We start from the raw sequence: 21,186 nt of genomic DNA, 5'->3' as shown, positions 1-21,186 counted from the left end.
GCGGCGCCCAAAACTGCACACAGTACTCCAGCTGCGGCCTCACCAATGCCCTATACAGCTGCAGCAAGACCTCCCTACTTTTATATTCAATCCCCCTCGCTATGAAGGCCAGCATCCCATTCGCCTTCCTGACCACCTGCTGCACCTGCAAGCTGGGTTTTTGCGACTCATGCACAAGGACCCCGAGGTCCCTCTGCACCGTCGCCTGCTGCAGTTTTTCGCCACGTAAGTAATAGTCCTTCCTACCATTCTTCCTACCAAAGTGGACCACCTCACACTTGCCAACATTAAATTCCATTTGCCATTTCCTGGCCCATTCGCCCAGCCTATCTAGATCCTTCTGCAGACTCTCCACACCCTCCGCACAATTTGCCTTTCCCCCAATCTTGGTGTCATCAGCAAATTTCGACACCCTGCACTCGGTTCCCTCCTCCAGATCATCTATGTAAATGGTAAATAGCTGAGGCCCCAGCACCGACCCCTGGGGCACCCCACTAGTCACCAACCGCCAATCCGAATAGCACCCATTGACCCCCACTCTCTGCCTCCTATTTGACAACCAATCCTCTATCCACGCTAACACCCTACCCCCAACTCCATGTCCCCTGACCTTCTGCAATAACCTCTTGTGAGGTACCTTGTCAAACGCCTTCTGAAAATCCAGAAAGACCACATCCACCGGCTCTCCTCTATCCACTGCCCTAGACACATCCTCATAGAACTCCAGTAAATTTGTCAGACACGACTTCCCTTTAATGAAACCGTGTTGCGTCCGCCCTATCAAGCAATTCCCTTCAAGATGCCTCGCAATTTCCTGCTTAATGACGGATTCTAACATTTTACCTACCACAGACGTTAAACTAACCGGCCTATAATTCCCCGCCTTTTGCCTGGCACCCTTCTTAAACAACGGCGTAACATTAGCCGTTTTCCAATCTTCCGGCACTTCCCCAGAATCCAGCGACGTCTGGAAAATAACCACCAAGGCATCCACTATCACCTCCGCCATTTCTTTCAGGACCCTCGGATGCATTCCATCCGGTCCTGGGGACTTGTCCACAATCAGCCCCTCCAGTCTGTCAAGCACCACCTCTCTAGTAACAGTAATGTCATTAAGACCCTCCATTCCTACCACCTTTCCATCGCTAACACCCGGCAAATTATTCACGTCCTCCTCCGTGAAGACAGAAACAAAAAAGTTATTCAAGACCTTAGCCATATCCCCATCCCCTACCACTAGCTCCCCTTTCTCATCCTCTAAAGGACCAACGTTCACCCTAGCCAGCCTCTTCCTTTTTATATATTTATAAAAACTCTTGCTATCCTTTTTTATATTAAGTGCTAGCCCAGCCTCATAGCTTCTCCTACCCTCCTTTATCAACTTCTTTGTCAATCTTTGTTGACATTTAAACCTTTCCCAATCCTCTTCTCGCCCACTGCTCTTAGCTACTCTAAATTCCTCCGCTTTTAATTTAACACTTTCCTTCACCTCCTTCGTTATCCACGGCTTATTACCTCTCTTCCTACTGTCCTTTTTAACCATCGGAATAAATTTCTGCTGAGCACCAAGAAAGATCTCCTTAAAGATCCTCCACTGCTCCTCAGCAGACCCTCCCTCCAACGCACTCCCCCAGTCCACATTCGCCAATTCTTCTCTCATCCTACCATACTCCCCTCTATTCAAACAAAGGACGCGTGTCCGGGAACCCACTTTCTCCTCCTCCATCTGTTACTGGCAGCGTGAATGAAACAATTAATTCTCCTTGACAAACAGTGTGATACCTCAAACGCAGTTAGACAAATAAGAATCGCAGTTGCACCGTGATTACAGTATGATAAACCAAGAACGGTTAGACCGGCAGGAACAGAAAATAATCACATTTACAATTACTACAGGCTGATTATTCAAACGGAATTACCATGTCAGTCATAAAAGAGAATCTTAATTACACCGGGATTACAATGCAAGTCAGACTGTGAGCAACAGAAGCTACTCACAGCTACACCGCGATTACAGTGTGATCATTCAACAGCAGTTGAACTGTCAGTAATAGAGGATGATCACGGTAACACTGCAATTACATCATAATAATTCACCCCACTAACACTGTCGATAACACGACAGAAGGACAGTTTCACTGTGTGATTAAACACTTGCAGCATGCAGGATAAAACTGTATTTTCCTCGGAATCAGATTTTGGTAATTGACCCTCGCTAGCTGTACCAATAGATCAATACTTGCAGTCATAAGAACATAAGAAATAGGAGCAGGAGTTGGCCATCTAGCCCTTCGAGCCTGCCCCGCCATTCAATAAGATCATGGCTGATCTGAAGTGGCTCAGTTCCACTTTCCTGCTTTCTCCCCATAACCCTTAATTCCCTTGTCTATCAGAAATCTATCTACCCGTGTCTTAAATATATTTAGCGAGGTAGCCTCCACCACTTCAACGCGCAGAGAATTCCAGAGATTCACCACCCTTTGAGTGAAGAAGTTCCTCCTCAACTCTGTTCTAAACTGCACCCCCCCCCTTATCTTGAGGCTGTGCCCTCTAGTCCTACTATCCTTTCTAAGTGGGAAGAATCTCTCTACCTCTACCCTATCCATCCCCTTCATTATCTTATATGTCTCTATAAGATCCCCCCTCATCCTTCTAAACTCCAACAAGTACAGACCCAGTCTATTCAATCTGTCTTCATAGGCTAACCCCCTCATCTCCGGTATCAGCCTGGTGAACCTTCTCTGCACTCCCTCCACAGCCAATATATCCTTCCGCAAATACGGGAACCAAAACTGCACACAGTACTCCAGCTGCGGCCTCACCAGTGCCCTGTACAGTTGCAGCAAGACCTCCCTGCTTTTATATGCTATCCCCCTCGCTATAAAGGTCAGCATCCCATTCGCCTTCTTGATCACCTGCTGAGTCATAACAGCTTGACAATTAACCCAAAGTAGTCCTGTTAGTACCGACTAGAATTATGTTTAAACCATTGCATGTTCGCGATAATTGGGATATGTTATATCATTTAAGAGATGGAATGGCAATGGGTTAGAGAAACGCAGTTGCTATACAAAAGGGAAGAATTTATAACAGCGACATGTGCCATTACAGTGAAGGGATGACACTATTAGCAGCTGGAAATGATACTATTGTGGTCATTTATTTCCCACTATCAACAAAAACTCAAATTATCGACAGGGTAACGTGTTTGCACTAACAACAAACAAGTGCACTTTTAAAAGTTCACATCATACTACTAAAAGCAATAATCTACACTATTAACAGGCTAATATAATAACACTAACAGAAATAAATGACACAATTAGCATCATAATATTATAGCACTAATAGCGAGAAGTTAAACTACTAGCATGGAAATTTTAGACCAATAACAACGAGTTATTACAATATTAACGGGTAATTTTGCCACGATCAGGTAGAAATTACTATATTAACAACTTAATATCAGACCACTGAATAGTCTGAAATTACACTATGAGCATTGTATTATCATATCACTAAAAGCAAGAATTTACGCTATTATAGGGTAAGATCGTGCTGTAAAAGATAGAACTTATTCACTTAACAGCGGATTATTGTGTCACGAATAGCAAAAAATTCATTTTTTAAGAAGACAATGCCATATTATGGATAGATAGAACTTAACAGTGGAATATTATGCCACTGATAGCGATAAATAACAGTGTGACAGGGTAATATGATACATCTAAAGTAAGAAACGCTATTAACAGCACAATGACATACTACTGATGGCTAAAAATTTACACTATTAGCAGCATGATATAATAATACTAAACTAAGAAATATACTATTAACAGGGTAAAATACTAACACCAAGAAATCTGAACACTATATGACTAACAATGAGAAATCACATTGTTAACAGGGTGATATTGTACTACCAAAGGTGAGAAATCACACTTCCAACAACATACTATAATGTCATTAAAAGTGGGAGATTACATTATTAACAGTTGTAATTTTATATCACTCACAATTGGAAATTACAGCATTATCTGTGTAATATTATACCACAAAAACCAAGAAGTGACACCCTTAACAGGCTAATATCATGCCACTAACAGCAAGCAGTTACATCATACTGAGTGCCAAGGTGCACAGTGGTTAGCACTGCTGCCTTACAGTGCCAACGACCTGGGTTCGATTCCTGGTTTGGGTCACTGTGGAGCTTGCATGTTCTCCCTGTGCCTGTGTGGAGCTGACACATTCTGTGTCTGTGTAGATTTCCTCTGGATGCTCTAGTTTCCTCCCACAGCCCGATAGGCATGCTGGTTTTGTGCGTTGGCCATGCTAAGTTCTCCCTCAACGTACCAGCGCTGGAGTGTGGCGTCGAGGGGACCTTGACAATGACTTCATTGCAGTGTTAATGTAAACCTACTTGTGACACTAATAAATAAACTTTATTAGTATGGCAATATTACACCACTAATGATGAGAAATTACACCATTAACATTATGCCACTAGCAGATACAAATTACACTATTAACAAGCTAATACCATACTAATATTGGGCAGCACGGTGGCACAGTGGGTTAGCACTGCTGCTTCACAGCTCCAAGGACCTGGGTTCGATTCCTGGCTCGGTTTACTGTCTGTGTGGAGTTTGCACATTCTCCTCGTGTCTGCGTGGGTTTCCTCCGGGTACTCCGGTTTCCTCCCACAGTCCAAAGATGTGTAGGTTAGGTTGATTGGCCATGCTAAGAAATTGCCCCTTAGTGTCCAGGGATGCGTAGGTTAGAGGGATTAGTGGGTATAATATGTAGGGATATGGGGGTAGGGCCTGGGTGGGATTGTGTTTGGTGAAGACTCGATGGGCCGAAGGGCCTCTTTCTGCACTGTAGAGTTCTATGATTCTATAATAACGGAGAGAACTTACACTATTAGAAGTGGACTATTATCTCACTAATAGTCCAAAGTTAGTCTATTAATGGGATAATACCACATTACTATCAAATATAAATCACACTATTAATAATGCAATCTTATGTCACTAATAGCGATAAATTACACTGTTAACAAGCTAACATGATATGTCTTACAGTGAGAAGTCATGTTCTTAACAGTACAGTAGGATACTACCAATAGCTAATAATTTGCACCACAAGTACAGTAATATTTTCCTCCTAAATGAGAGAAATAACACTATTAACAGTAATATTATCCCAGTAAGAGTGAGAAATGGCACTGTTAACAAGATAATATTATACAAATGACAGTGAGAAATCATATTCCTGACACAAGCAGATAATTAGTTGCAATATTAGACTATTAAATGAGAAATGACAGTATTAACAGGGTAATATTACAACACTAACAGTGAGAAATTACACCATTAACATAGTGGTATCATACTTTTAAAAGCACAAAACAGCATTATAAACAGAGTGATATAACACCAACAGGGAGCAATCACATAATTGACAGGGTAATATCATACTACTAACAGCGAGAAATGACGCTATGAATAGGGTAATATTATGCCATTATAAGTGTGAGATTATTCTATTAATATTGCAATCTAACACTGCTAACAGTGACAAATTCGATTCTTAACAGAACAATATTGTACGAGTGAAGTGACAAATTACAATATTAACAGAGTGAAATTATACCCTAACAGCCAGAAATGTCATCATTAACAGGGTAATATTGCACAACTATCAGCGAGAAAGTAATATTTTTAACTGGTTAATATTATGCCACTAAAAGAAAAATTACATTAACATGTCAATATACAGTAACAGTGAAAATGACATTATTAACAAAATACGATTATGCCTCTAGCAGTGAAAAATAGGTCTATTGTTTCTAACAGCGAGAAATGATACCATTATTGCGGCAATATTATACTGCTAACAGAGAACTTAAACTGTTAATATTGTTACTTTACACTAAAAACGACAAATCATCTTTGGAAAGCAAAAATTTTTTATAGTTAAAACTGAGAGTTTACACATTTAAAATGGCAAAATAGGGTTGTAAACGTGATACAAATACAGGTAAAAGAGAGATATCGACTAGTTAATGAGGAGAATAATACGGATAAAGTTGGGAAATACTCCATTAACTGGGAGAAAGGTGACCACATTGTGGGAAATGTGATACCTTCAAATGGTGCAAGTGATGTAGTCAAGTGGCGTTTTGCCACACCTAATAAGTAACCACAATAGTTTACCTGGAACCCCGATAGCTGCCAGCACTGGGTAATAAATGGCAAACAGCAGGCCTTTTGGTGATCCGTGCATCTCTTGTCAGAGATTCTGAACGCGTTCTGGTCTTGACTGAAGGATTGGTGCAATTATACCTTACATCATACTCCAGGGACGTAATTAGATGGTCTCATCTTTTGCATTAATTGAACAGAGAACAGGTTAATCCAGCTGCTCCGGATTGCTTTTAAGTTCTTTTGGGGAATATGCATCATTTCAAGGGGATGTGCTGGAGGGAAAACAGATTGCAGAATGAAGCCAAGTCCCCTTATCGATGAGAATGTAACAGCCTGGATTTTGTGATGGACGGTGAATCAAAGGCATTTCACGCTGAATGTTGCCAGAAATGTGGAATTTGTCTATTAGGTTGGCTGTTCACAGAATTTCAACGTTTGTGTACAGCATGGCCCAGAGACAAAACGACTTGTCCAACTGAGCAGTTGGGTGAGATTGTGATGAAGATCTTATTGAATGGTGGGGCAGGCTCGAAGGGCTAGATGGCCTACTCCTGCTCCTATTTCTTATGTTCTTAAGCCCATCTCATGAATGCATGAGCCACACACATGCTCAGTGGGGTCAGCTCTTAGCTTAAAGAAAGCGTTTTAAGATGATTCAATTATTTCTAAGCACTTTAAAACTGTCCCGCACATTGACACACTTTTCATGCATACTTTTCAATGCCTTTGAAATACTTAACAATGCATTTCACATTATTTTGAATTCTAAGTGCAAAATTGAATAAAATTGAAAGAAGTTTCGGGACAAGAACTTTCAGGCCACATCTGTACAGAGTTGTCAGATTGCAACTTGGCATAAACGTGATTTATTTTTAGAAGGTGCAATATGATTATTTAAGACACTCTAAGGATAAATCTTCAATCATTACTTTGCAACGCTGTTTATTTTAATTTGTTTATGGATTATGGATGTCCAATATTTGGGCCAGAATTTATTTCTCACATAATTTCCCTTGAACTGAGTGGCTTGCTACATCTGAGAGGACACTTGAGAATAATCCACATTGCTGTGCGTCTGGAGACACAGGCTGGCCAAGTAATGCGATTTCTTTTTTTTAACAACAATGGTTTCACGATCGTGCATAGACTTTTAATTCAAGTTTCGCCACGTGAGATGATTTGAGGCTGCACAGAACTACCCTGGTTTAGTGGTCCAGAGACACTGAACCATTTCCACTGGCACTGCTACTGTCTGCATTTCATTATGAGGCACATTAGCTTAATATCATTCTGCCAGTAAGTCGTCAGACAAAGAACAAAGAACAGCACAGCACAGGAAACAGGCCCTTCGGCCCCACAAGCCCGTGCCGACCATTTTAACACTGTGAGTGCCTTATTCAAGTCTTTCGTCGATCATCAACATTTTTGTCTACCTCTAGTGGACTCCACAATAAAGGGGGTGGAAATTTAGGGAATTATATGTGCGCCAGATTAAGGGAGATCCAATTCAGGGACAATTTATTGACACCAATCAGCCTAAAAAGCACATTTTTGGGGTGCGGGAGGAAACCCACGCAATCACGGGGAGAATGTGCAAACTCCCACAGACATTGACCCAAGCTGGAGATCCGACCTGGGTCCCTGTAACTGCACAGTGATAGTCACTGAGCTGTCGTGTTGCCCGTCAGTTGGTCCAGTTTAAGCGTACACTAACAGACATGAAGCACTAGGCAACTCTCAAAGCAACATCCAAGAGCAGCCCTCGCACAACCCACCGCGTGTATGCCCCTTGTTGGGCAACAAGGCGGACCGAATCACCTGCGGATGTAAAAAGGAGACATCAATAAACATACAACAGGCTATACAGACATTAATGGAAGATCCCCAATGGCTGCAACGTAAGAGACAGGTGAGCCTTGAAATTTGTTGGACGGCCGATAGGAATCTATTAATTCCCAGGAACGTCCTGACGCTATCGATCTTCAACTAGAACATTCTTTTGTATCCCTGCTTTAGGCTTTGCTTTTCACAACCTTACTTTTTCGACAGGATTTACTTGGCCTGAAAATTGAGGAGAGATTCTTCCTTTTAAACTTTCTTCTATGCTTAGCTCTTCTGCAGCAGTGCAGCGTGATTTTATTGTTTTATTTGAATTATACAAATGCATTTATTTGATTTGCAGTTATTCCGTGGAAGCCATCAGCGTCCAGAGGAAAAAAAAATTTGCTTCAATTTTCTTTAACAGAAATCCGATACCATTCATTTCCAAATGTCTTAACTTCTTTACTTTCTAGGATGTATCTGGCCACAAAGGAAAAAAAACAAGTTTACAGCACGTTTTTACCTGTTAGCCTCAAGATTTTTACGAATTGGTAAGGTTATATAAGGCATTGGTGAGGTGAATTTAGAGTATTGTGTACAGTTTTGGTCACCTAGTTACAGGAAGGATATAAATAAGGTTGAAAGAGTGCAGAGAAGGTTCACAAGGATGTTGCCGAGACTTGAGAAGCTGAGTTACAGAGAGAGATTGAATAGGTTAGGACTTTATTCCCTGGAGCGTAGAAGAATGAGGGGAGATTTGATAGAGGTGTATAAGATTTTGATGGGTATTGATAGAGTGAATGCAAACAGGCTTTTTCCACTGAGGCTAGGGGAGAAAAAAACCAGAGGACATGGGTTAAGGGTGAGGGGGAAAAGTTTAACAGGAATATTAGGAGGGCGGGGTGCTTCTTCACGCAGGGAGTGGTGGGAGTGTGGAATGAGCTGCCGGATAAATGTGGGGTCACTTTTAACATTTAAGAAAAACTTGGATGGGTTCATGGACGAGAGGGGTGTGGAAGGATATGGTCCAGGTGCAGGTCAGTGGGACTAGGCAGAAAAATGGTTCAGCACAAACAAGAAGGTGCCAAAAGGTCTGTTTCTGAGCTGTAATTTTCTATGGTTCTAAATATATTTTTGTTCCAAATGGCACTGCAAATCCAGTATATCATTGTATCATCCCGTTGATGTAAAAATACAGACCCAACGCCAGCACTGGAATCATCAATATGGAGGTTAATGAGATTGCACTCCTAATAGCGGATGGGCTCCTGCTTAGACTTTTAGACTGCTTATATTAGCTCTAAGTCTGTCAGGCTTATGACAGCTTCTGGACTATCAGCTACAATTGCCGATTAGCTTTTAGCACTACTTTAGAAAGGGGCCCTGCGGTGAAAATCAGCAATTAAAAATGCACACACCAAAAAAAAATCTGCTTTTATACTTTTACTGCTAAAGTGAATGACTTCAAACATCACCACAATAGATGAGGCATCTGTTACCCTTTAGGCAGTTTGGTCTGCCTATAAGGGTTTACAATCTATTGCTTTCTTCTCACAGCGTGGATACAATTAAGTTGGTGCAGTCAGGCAATTAATTACTGTCTATATTTCTAAGTTATGAATCTAGATCATACATCATTGGGGTCCATATAATAATCCTTCCAGTGCTTCACTAGTTACAGCCTTGTAAGTGTGCCCGTTACCCCAAATATCATCTCTCTGCCAGCTGACCAAACCTGTACGATGTCTCTATATTAATGAGCACTGACCATGGAATAAACATTTAGGTTATCCACTTTGGCAGGAATAATAGTTGGAGGGATTATTATTTAAAGGGCGAAAAGCTGCAGCTTGCTACGGTGCAGAGGGACCTGGGGGTCCTTGTGCACGAATTGCAAAAACCCAGTCTGCAGGTGCAGCAGGTGATCAAGAAGGTGAATGGGATGCTGGCCTTTATAGCGAGGGGGATAGAATATAAAAGCAGGGAGGTCTTGCTGCAACTGTACAGGGCACTGGTGAGACCGCAACTGGAGTACTGTGTGCAGTTTTGGTTGCCGCATTTGCGAAAGGATATATTGACCTTGGAGGGAGTACAGAGAAGGTCCACTAGGCTGATACCGGAGATGAGGGGGTTACCCTATGAGGAGAGATTGAATAGACTGGGTCTGTACTCGTTGGAGTTTAGAAGGCTGAGGGGGGATCTTATAGAGACATATAAGATAATGAAGGGGCTAGATAGGGTAGAGGTAGAGAGATTCTTCCCACTTAGAAAGGATAGCAGAACTAGAGGGCACAGCCTCAAAATAAGGCGGGGGGGCAGTTTAGATTGGAGTTGAGGAGGAACTTCTTCACTCAAAGGGTGGTGAGTCTCTGGAATTCTCTGCCCGTTGAAGTGGTGGAGGCTGCCTCGCTGAATATATTTAAGTCACAGGTAGAAAGGTTTCTGATAGACAAGGGAATTAAGGGTTATGGGGAGAAAGCGGGAAAGTGGAACTGATCCACTTCAGATCAGCCATGATCTTATTGAATGGCGGGGCAGGCTCGAAGGGCCAGATGGCCTACTCCTGCTCCTATTTCTTATGTTCTTATAAAGGGCACAATGACAATTGGCTGTGGAACATCTTATCGAATGACTTCTGGAAATCTATGTGTACCACTTGGACATGTTATTCTTTATCCACTTTATAAGCTGCATCACTAGAAGTGAAAATTTGCAACATGTTATTTCCATTTGGTAAAACCCTGTTGACTATGTCTGATCTTCATGTGATCACTTCAGTACAGTGTAATGAATTCCTTAATGACCAATGAAGTCCTTAATGGCCGGCAGTTTTCTCAGCGGTAGATGCTTTCTCTGGAATCTGCATCTCCTAAATCCTGTCTCCCGCTCTTTAACGCCGTTCTGGGCGTAACGCTGCAGTAACGCTCTTCTGTAGGGCCACCCCGCCACACGTTAAATTCTGCCCTTCAAACACCCCCATTAATTGTTTACCTTGCTATCCTCCAGTGTCTTTGCGCAAATCAATTTCCGCATATCGAAAGTAAATAGCTTCAAGACTTAGTTCCGTTGTGAGCCCAGTGAGTGCTAATTCCAGCTGTCCTCCTGTTGACCATACAAGTATTTTTTACATCAACTGGATGATACAGTGATACACTGGATTTGCAGTGCCATTTGGAACAAAAATATAATTCGTAAAAATCTTGAGGCTAACAGGTAAAAACACCTTTGATTGAGACTTAGGGATAATGGACATAATTGGACAATTTCTGGATGCTATGTAACGTGGCTAAGAGAACGTTCAAAATCCATGGAGCAAATATAGGGTTCATTGACTTGTTCTGACTTGACTGTAATACTGCATTGTATTATTTAAGGTTCACTTTAGAAATCCTCAATGTTCCTTTAATTTTAAACTTGACATGAAATAACAAGAATAGAGGTGAAAAAAGTAATTTAGAACATAGAACATAGAACACGACAGCACAAACAGGCCCTTCGGCCCACGAGTTGCACCAATCACATCAACACCTATCTATAACCCCCAATCCCATAAAACCCCATATACTCATCCAGAAGTCTTTTAAAAGACGCCAGCGAGTTCGCCTCCACCACCACTGACGGCAGCCGATTCCATTCACTCACCACCCTCTGAGTGAAAAACTTACCCCTAACATCACTTCTGTACTTTCCTCCCCAGCACCTTAAACCTGTGTCCTCTCGTAGCGACCATTTCAACCTGGGGAAATAGCCTCTGAGAATCCACCCTATCTATTCCTCTCAACATTTTATAAACCTCTATCAGGTCGCCTCTCAACCTTCGTCTCTCCAGGGAAAAGAGACCCAGCTCCCTCAACCTAACTTCATAAGGCATGCCTCCCAGTCCAGGCACATCCTTGTAAATCTCCTCTGCACCCTTTCAATAGCTTCTACGTCTTTCCTATAGTCTTTCCTATAATTTACCCAAGTTTTACTGATACCGTGGCAAGTGAAAAAATAACAATGCAATGGTTTGTAAAGTTATACTTCTCCATCATTTTGATCTCTATATTCCTGGTGCCTCTCTGTTATCTTGGAAGAAATATCTTCCATAAACTGGCAACTCGGCCACCCTCTCTGTGACTGATGTTTTTCACACTCACTGTCGGGAGACTTTTTTCACTTCCTCCTGTTGTTCTTTCCCTCAGGGCGATGTCTAAGCATTTTCAGCTTGGTGGATGGCTGCAGAGTCAGGTTCCATTCTCCTACCAGCTGAATGAAGGCCCCACTTCTCAACTTGCCTGAGATGTGCTGATCAGCAGGGTAAATCGACATGAGTCCCTCAGACTGGAGAATGGGCACCTGGAACTATAGTGACATCACCTTTAACTATTACTCTATTTTTGTTATTATTGCTAAGGTATTATCCTTACTTATATTCCCATTATAATTACCATTAGTATACTTGTTAGCAGCATTAACACAGAACAGTACAGCACAGGAAACAGGCCCTTCGGCCCTCCAAGCCTGCACTGCTCATTGGTCCAACTAGACCATTCGTTTGTATCCCTCCATTCCCAGTCTGTTCATGTGACTATCCAAATAAGTCTTAAGCGTGTTCGCCTCCACCACCCTGCTTGGCCGTGCATTCCAGGCCCCCATCACCCTCTGTGTAAAATACGTCCCTCTGATATCTGAGTTAAACCTCGCACCTCTCACCTTGAACCTGTGACCCCTCGTGATCGTCACCTCCGACCTGGGAAAACACTTCCCTCTGTTCACCCTATCGATACCCTTCATAATTTTATACACCTCTATTAGGTCTCCCCTCATTCTCCGTCTTTCCAAGGAGAAGTTTATTGTTTTTTTTCCATTATCAATGTTGTTGTTAGCACTTTTATGATTATTATTAACATTTATTATGACTGTTTCTATTATCGTGTCACACTCAGCTAGAGAAGTGTGGGGAAAAAATTTGTACCCAATTGTGATTTTGTACCCAAATGTGAAGAGACCATTCATAGGACATAGAACAACACAGTGCAGAAAGAGACCCTTCGGCCCATTGTGTCTGCACTGACCACAATCCCACCCAGGCCCTAACCCCCATATCCCTACATATTATACCCACTAATCCCTCTAACCTACACATCCCTGGAAGCTAAGGGGCAATTTCTTAGCATGGCCAATCAACCTAACCTACACATCTTTGGACTGTGGGAGGAAACTGGAGTACCTGGAGGAAATCCACACAGACACGAGGAGAATGTGCAAACTCCACACAGACAGTGACCCGAGCCAGGAATCGAACCCAGGACCAGTGAAGCAGCAATGCTAACCACTGTGCTACCATGCCGCCCTAATAGGCATTCAGAAAAGTTAATTCTAGTTTCTATGGAACATTTTTTCCTCTCTCATTCCCTAAAAGCTGCAATTCTCCATCTCATACACTCTCCCTCCATTCTCATTCCGCTGTTAATCTAATATTCACCCTCCCAATTCTCCCGAAGGATTTTATTTAGGCGGATTGACAGATCCATGCTCACTGCTTCCTGTCCTGGACACAGAGAGCTGGAAATCCCCATGGACAGCTGCTGGACAGATATATTTCTGTACCATGAAAACTTCCTCCACTGTGCAACATCCGTGAGGAAACCATTTCTTTTCTCATTCTGGGGCAAACTGGGGACTTGCAGCAACTGAAGGGAAAGGAAGTGAATCCAGTCTGAATATTGCACACGTTTTTGGTCCAGTCACACATATCTGTCTGGCAGCCTGATGAAGATTTTCAGCGCTCTCTGTCAGGACAGGAAACAGTGAACATGGATCTGTCAATCAGCACCTTCAGGAGAATTGGGAGGGTGAATATTAGATACAGCAGAGTGAGAATGGAGGGAGAGTGTGTGGGATGGGGATTTACAGCTTTTGGGGAATGGGTAAGGAAAGAATAGAACCATAGTTTTTTTCCTTGCTCTTTCCCAGTAGTCGGGCTAAGTTTATTTTCCTCAAGTGCCTATCAAATTTCCTTTCGAAATCATTGTCTCTGTTTCACGATCCTTATGTGCACTATGACCTGCTTTCTTCCAGCCCAGAGCATTCTTGGCTTAATGGTCCGACTGAAGCTGCTTGGACTATGTCATAGAACCATAGAAACCGAATATTCATTAGAATCAGAGAATTCCTACGTCTTATTAACCGTCCCTGAGCCTTCACACTGAACCTCTCGTCTCAGGACACTCTTATCTCTGATTTGTCTGTACTGTTAGCAGTCTCACAATGCAACCGTATGCTGATATGAGGGGCCCTGTTAGGATAGTTTCATGTTCCATGACTATGTCTTTAGTGGCTGAATAGCTATAGGAATATGGTCAACTCAGCTGAATCGTATGCTTTACATAATGGTTAGTGAAAGTCCACTTTGTTAACATAGTGCACATGGATATACAATACATAGAAAGGCAAAATATTGTGGTGGAGGCAGGCATGCTAGAGTTGTTTAAGGCTTACTTAGATAGGCACATGAGCGGACTAGAGATGGAGGAATACAGGAGACAGATCTAAATAAAGATCAAGAGCCTTGGGATGTCTCTGGGAATCTATTGATTCCTACGGACCTTCCAACATATTGTATGGCTCACTTGTGTTCTGAGCTTCTGGGGATTCCGTAAACGTCCAAGTTTTGCATGTTTATTGATGTCTTTTACTTCACAGGTGATTCGGTCCACCTTGTTGTCCAACAAGGGGCATATACGCGGTGGGTCGTGCGAGGGCTGCTCTTGGATGTTGCTTCGAGAGTTGCCTAGTGCTTCACGTCGTTAGTGTACGCTTAAACTGGACCATCTGACGGGCAACACGACAGCTCAGTGACTATCACTGTTTGCTGTGCAGATACATGGATTTGGGTTGGTGTCTGTGGGAGTTTGCACATTCTCCCCGTGCTTGCGTGGGTTTTCTCCAGGTGCTCCGGTTTCCTCCCACACCCCAAAAAAACGTACTCTTAGGCTGACTGGTGTAACAAGTTGTCCCTAAATTAGTCTCCCCTCAATCTTCGCCAATAGGTGTAGACGAAGGTCATGGGTAGAGGAGGGCACTCGTAATGTTAAAATGGCGGTGTGGGCTCGTTGGGCCGAAGGGCCTGTTCCCCGTGCTGTTTTGTTCTTTGGATGCTGGAATCTGGAACAAGAACAGCTGGAAAATCTCAGCAGGTCAGACAACATCTGTGAAGAGAGAGTACAGCCAATGCTAGGCTGACCTTCCATTTTATCGATAGTCCTTCCCATTGCAGCACCTCAGCATGAAGGTCAGGGGCTGCGCGCGCAGGGACACGGAAACCCCGCCCCCACCCATTGTTTTCCCCCTCCTCGAGCCGAGGTTTCCAGGCAACCGGCTGCCGGCTCCCGCCAGCGCGACAAGCCGCTGGCGGCCCCACCCCCGGCAGGGGACTGCGCATGTCCAAGGGGAGAGGGGAAGTTGCGTAAGTCCGGAGCAGCGCCCATCTTCTGACCTCTCTGACGGCGTGTTGACCAACAGGAAGAGTCGGAGGACCGGAAGGAGTTCAGTCCTCCAGCCAATCAGAGCGGTGGCTTTGTGTGAATGAAGATTGAGCTTCCGACAGGCTAAAACTTCCTCTTGTCGCCGACATCCGTGAGTTAAAGACTTTCTTTCTCCTCCTTTCCATTTCCTTTCTCATTCTGGGGGAATTTGGGGACTTGCAGCAACTGAAGGGAAAGGAAGTGAATCCAGGGAGGGTGCAGACTCTGGGAGGTTGGCCCAGGTCTTTCTCTCTCTCTCTTTCTCTTAAAGGCATTGACATCCTTTGCTCCCTCAGCTTGACACATTTATTTGTCTGGCTAAAAAGATGATCTCTTTCCCAAAATTCACAATTAAAGAGCTGATTTCCCCAGGAGATGGCTGACATTCAAGGGGACAGTAAATTAATATAGGAAGCGACACAGGATGGCACTGTGATTAGTAGCGCTGCCTCAGTGCCAGGGCTTGATTCCTGGCTTGGGTCACTGTCTGTGTGGAATCTGCACATTTTTCCTGTGGGTTTCCTCAGATTTCCTCCCACAGTCCCAAAGATCTGCTGGTTAGGTGCATTGGTTATGCTACATTCTCCGTCAGTGTACCCGAACAGGTGCTGGAGTGTGGGGACTGGCACAGTAACTGCATTGCAATGTTAATGTAAGACAACTTGTGACACTTATAACAATATGAGACATATTGGTTTATTTCATATGGTACAGAATAGATGTATTATTTATGGGTTCTGTAACAAAGTACATTTATCATTATTGTTAGTGTTGTGATATAGTACTGTAGCTATATTGTATATTTCCAGTCACATAGAGAATTGGGAGGATGAATATTAGATACAGCAGAGTGAGAAAGGAGGGAAAGTGAGTGGGATGGAGATTTACAGCTTTTGGGGAATGAGAGAGGAACGAATGTTCCATAGAAACTAGAATTGTTTGTTCTGAATTTCTATCCTGTACTCACTGTGATAACTTCTTTAATTTTTGCAGGATATCATAAGTAGGAGGATTCACAAACAAATCCCACAGCAATATCTGACAGTCACTCCATTTATTGGAATCTGAATATCATCAGCCTTTGTAGCTAGAAGAAAAACTATTTCTCTGTTCTGTCTGCTTTTGAAGGTTTTAAATATTGTGTGATTGGAAAAGCATTGAGCCACACACACACACACACATACACTGAAGTGAGAGTGTTCCAGTGCACTGACTGTGGAAAGAGCTTTAACCAGTCACAGTGTGAAAAACATAGCAGCATTCACAGCGGGAAGAGACTGTACACGTGTTGTGTTTGTGATCGAGGCTTCAACTGACCATCAAACCTGGAGAATCGCAAGGATACCAACACCATGGAAAAACCTTGGAAATGTGGGAACTGTGGCAAGGGGTTCAGGCACCCATCTCGGCTGGAAATTCATTGGCGCAGTCACACTGGAGAGAGGCCATTCACCTGCACTGTGTGCGGGAAGGGATTCAATGATGCATCCAACCTGATGACACACCAGCGAATTCACACAGGTGAGAGGCCATTCACTTGCTCTGTGTGTGAGAAGGCATTCACTCAGTTAACCCATTTGCAGACACACCAGCGAGTTCACACTGGGGAGAGGCCATTTGCCTGTCCCGTGTGTGGGAAGGGATTCACTCAGTTACCCCATCTGCAGCGACACCAGCGAGTTCACACCGGTGAGAGACTGTTCAGCTGCTCTGTGTGTGGGAACGGATTCACTCAGTTATCCAGCCTGCTCAGACACAATCTCACTCACACCGATGAGAAACCCTTTAAGTGTTCTGACTGCGGGAGGGATTTCAAAAGGTCTCAGGATCTGATGGTCCACCAGCGCATTCACACCGAGGAGAGACCCTTCAGCTGCCCTCACTGCGCAAAGAGGTTCAGAAGGTCATCCACACTGCGGGATCACCAGCGAGTTCACAGCAAGGAGAGGCCTGATCTCAGTGTGGGATTCAGTACTTCACCCCAACTGCTGACGCACCAGCAAGATCACAGCGGGGAGACATCATTCATCTGCACCATGTGTGGGAAGGGATTCAGTCAGTTTTCCCATCTTCTGACACCAGCGAGTTCGCAAGTGATCACCGGAGTTGGATTTTGTTGTTATTGCTGCTATTTATCCGATCCTGGCCTGGGTGAGAGTGGGTGGCAGGCTCTTTAACAGAAATGAGTCCCTTCAAGGTAATTGGCAAAGGAGCCAGAGGGGGAGATGAGATTTTATTTTGTGTTTTGACGCAGTGAGTTGTTCTGATCTGCAGATTCAATAGTATCTTTCCAAAGGGTAAAGACTTGAAAGGGAAGAATTTGCAGGGCTGTGGGGGAAGAGCAGAGCAGTTGGATGAATCAGTGAGTCCTTTCATAGATAGCATAGGCACGATGGGCTGAATCGACTCCTGCAGCCTGTCAATCTCAGCCTCCTACTTTTGTGCAGATTAAAAGGGACAGATTTCATTGCAGCCTCTCCCCGTGGATGTATTTAAAGAGACGGGTTTCTCTTTAGCTCTGAGTAACCGATATAACAATTGGTTGGAAGCCTATTTCCCTCTGTCCTCCAGCACCTTCCTGTCTCTCTGTTAGTTTGACACTTATGCAGTTTCTCAACTGGGGCACAGGCACAGTTATTCTCAGCTAAGTTCAGCCCCCCAGCTCCGTGCTGGACGGTCACTGACGTGAGCAGTGGAGAGACAGAAAGGAGCCAAAATTTGGCTTTTGTCTGGATTACAGTGTAGATACCTCCAACTCTGTTGATGACTTCCCAAGAAATCTCAAAGAACATTAGATCTTCAACAGGCAAACTCATCTTCAAACTCCGTGGCCTGGGCCTCGGCTCCTCCCTCTGCGACTGGATCCTGAACTTCCTAACTCACAGACCACAAGGATAGGCAACAACACCTCCTCCACGATCATCCTCAACACCGGTGCCCCACAAGGCTGTGTTCTCAGCCCCCTACTACACTCCTTATACACCTATGACTGTGCGGCCAAATTCCCCTCCAGTTTGATTCTCAAGTTTGCTGACGACATCGCCGTATTGGGGTCGGATCTCAAACAGTGACAGAGTCCGGGAATGAGATAGAGAATCTGGTGAACTGGTGCGGTGACAATAATCTCTCCCTCAATGTCAACAAAACAGAAGAGATTGTCATCGACTTCAGGAAGCGTAAAGGAGAACACAGCCCTGTCTACATCAATGGAGACGAAGTAGAAAGGGTTGAGAGCTTCAAGTTTTTTGGTGTCCAGATCACCTGTCCTGCTCTCCCACCACGCCCCCTCCACCATGCCGTCACTATAGTTAAGAAAGCCCCACCATCGCCTCTACTTTCTCAGAAGACTAAGGAAATTTGGCATGTCAGCTAGACTCTCATCAACTTTTATAGATGCACCATAGAAAGCATTCTTTCTGGTTGTATCACAGCTTGGTATGGGCTCCTGCTCGGACCAAGACTGCAAGGAACTGAAAAGGTTGTGAATTTAGCCCAATCCATCACACAAACCAGCCTCCCATCCACTGACTCTGTCTACACTTCCCGCTGCCTCGGCAAAGCAGCCAGCATAACCAAGTCCCCCATGCACTCCGGACATTCTTCCATCTTCTTCCGTCGGGAAAAAGACAAAAGGCTGAGGTCACGTACCAACCGACTCAAGAACAGCTTCTTCCCTGCTGCCGCCAGACTTTTGAATGGACTTACCTTGCGTTAAGTAGATGTTTTGCGACACCCTAGCTATGACTGTAACATTACATTCAGCATTTTCTCTTTTCCTCCTCTATGAGCGGTATGCTTTGTCTGTATAGCGCGCAAGAAACAATACTTTTCACTGTATCCCAATACATGTGACAATAATAAATCAAAGTATCTTCCCATGCAGGGAATCCGCTTAGAGGTTATCGAAATTGACCTGAGCAGCAGCATTTCTTGTGTGTGTGAGAGAGTGAGTGTGTGTGAAATTGGTGAGGCCACACCTAGAGTATTGTGTGCAGTTTTGGTCTCCTTTTCTGAGGTTAGAAGTTCTTGCTCTCGAGGGAGTGCAGCAAATGTTTACCAGGCTGATTTTTGGGGATGGCGGGACTGATGTATGTGCACTGACTATGCTAAATTGTCCCCTGACAGTCCCAGGATGCATAGTTTAGTGAGATTAGGGGGTACGTATATGAGCTGATGGAGGTAGGGCCTAGGTGGGATTGTTGTTGGTGCAGACTCGATGGGCTGAATGACCTTATTCTGCACTGTAAAGTTTCTTTGATTAGCTAATTGTTGGAAAGTAGTCTGCTTCAGAAGGTTAAGGTTAGGGGGTAAGGTGTTAATATGGATAGAGGATTGGCTGTCTAATAGGAGGCAGAGAGTTGGTATCAATGGGTGCTATTCGGATTGGCGGTTAGTGACTAGTGGAGTGCCCCAGGGATCGGTGCTGGGGCCTCAGCTATTTACCATTTATATAGATGATTTGGAGGAGGGGGCTGAGTGTAGGGTGTCGAAATTTGCTCATGAGACAAAGATAAGTGGAAAAGCAAATTGTGCGGAGGGTGTGGAAAGTCTGCAGAGGGATCTAGATAGGCTGAGCGAGTGGGCGAGGACCTGTCAGATGGAGTACAATGTTAGCAAGTGAGGTTATCCACTTTGGCAGGAATAATAGTAGGAGGGACTACTATTTAAAGGGCGAAAAGCTGCAGCATGCTATGGTGCAGAGGGACCTGGGGGTCCTTGTTCATGAGTTGCAAAAACCCAGTCTGCAGGTGCAGCAGGTGATCAGGAAGGCAAATGGGATGCTGGCCTTTATAGCGAGGGGGATAGAATATAAAAGCAGGGAGGTCTTGCTGCAACTGTACAGGGCACTGGTGAGGCCGCAGCTGGAGTACTGTGTGCAGTTTTGGTCGCCGCACTTGCGCAAGGATATTTTGGCCTTGGAGGGAGTGCAGAGGAGGTTCACCAGGCTGATACCGGAGATGAGGGGGTTGAACTATGAAGAGAGGCTGAATAGACTGGGTTTGTACTCGTTGGAGTTTAGAAGGATGAGGGGGGATCTTATTGAGACGTATAAGGTAATGAAAGGGATGGATAGGGTAGAGGTAGAGAGATTCTTCCCGCTCAGAAAGGATAGCAGGACTAGAGGGCACAGCCTCAAGATAAGGGGCGGGGGGGGGCAGTTTAGAACGGAGTTGAGGAGGAACTTCTTCACTCAAAGGGTGGTGAATCTCTGGAATTCTCTGCGCGTTGAAGTGGTGGAGGCTACCTCGCTAAATATATTTAAGACACGGTAGATAGGTTTCTGATAGACAAGGGAATTAAGGGTTATGGGGAGAAAGCGGGAAAGTGGAACAGATCCACTTCAGATCAGCCATGATCTTATTGAATGGCAGGGTAGGCTCGAAGGGCTAAATGGCCTACTCCTGCTCCTATTTCTTATGTTTAATTGGTCTATAACTTATCAGGAATGGAATTGGTTTGGTTTCTGACTAATTGCGCACATTCTTTCTCTCAAGCTGAATGACTTAGCTTGGGGTAGTCTGAGTGTCGACCAATAATTGGTTTTAATCAGTCATTCAATGTTGAGACATCTTGAACAGGAGCCTATTCATTTTCTACAGTCAAGGTTAACAAGTCCTGTTATTATTTATTATTTCTGTTGGCCTGAA

General features: G+C 44.0%; 1 protein-coding gene across 1 annotated transcript; it reads left to right on the top strand.

The window, feature by feature from the left end:
• The first annotated feature begins 15,593 nt into the window (after nt 1-15,593).
• Nucleotides 15,594-19,430, top strand: LOC145361865 (uncharacterized). The gene is made up of 2 exons (XM_080217851.1): nt 15,594-15,650; nt 16,532-19,430. The coding sequence occupies exon 2, from the start codon at nt 16,891-16,893 to the stop codon at nt 17,713-17,715; it is 825 nt and encodes a 274-aa protein (XP_080073977.1). The 5' UTR covers nt 15,594-15,650; nt 16,532-16,890; the 3' UTR covers nt 17,716-19,430.
• The last annotated feature ends 1,756 nt before the right edge of the window (nt 19,431-21,186 follow it).

Source organism: Carcharhinus amblyrhynchos, chromosome X, assembly GCF_965287045.1.
Source record: "Carcharhinus amblyrhynchos chromosome X, sCarAmb.v2.hapA, whole genome shotgun sequence".
Lineage (NCBI taxonomy): Eukaryota > Metazoa > Chordata > Chondrichthyes > Carcharhiniformes > Carcharhinidae > Carcharhinus > Carcharhinus amblyrhynchos.
Note: the sequence above shows the minus strand (reverse complement) of the source record. Positions and strands in the feature narration are given on the sequence as shown.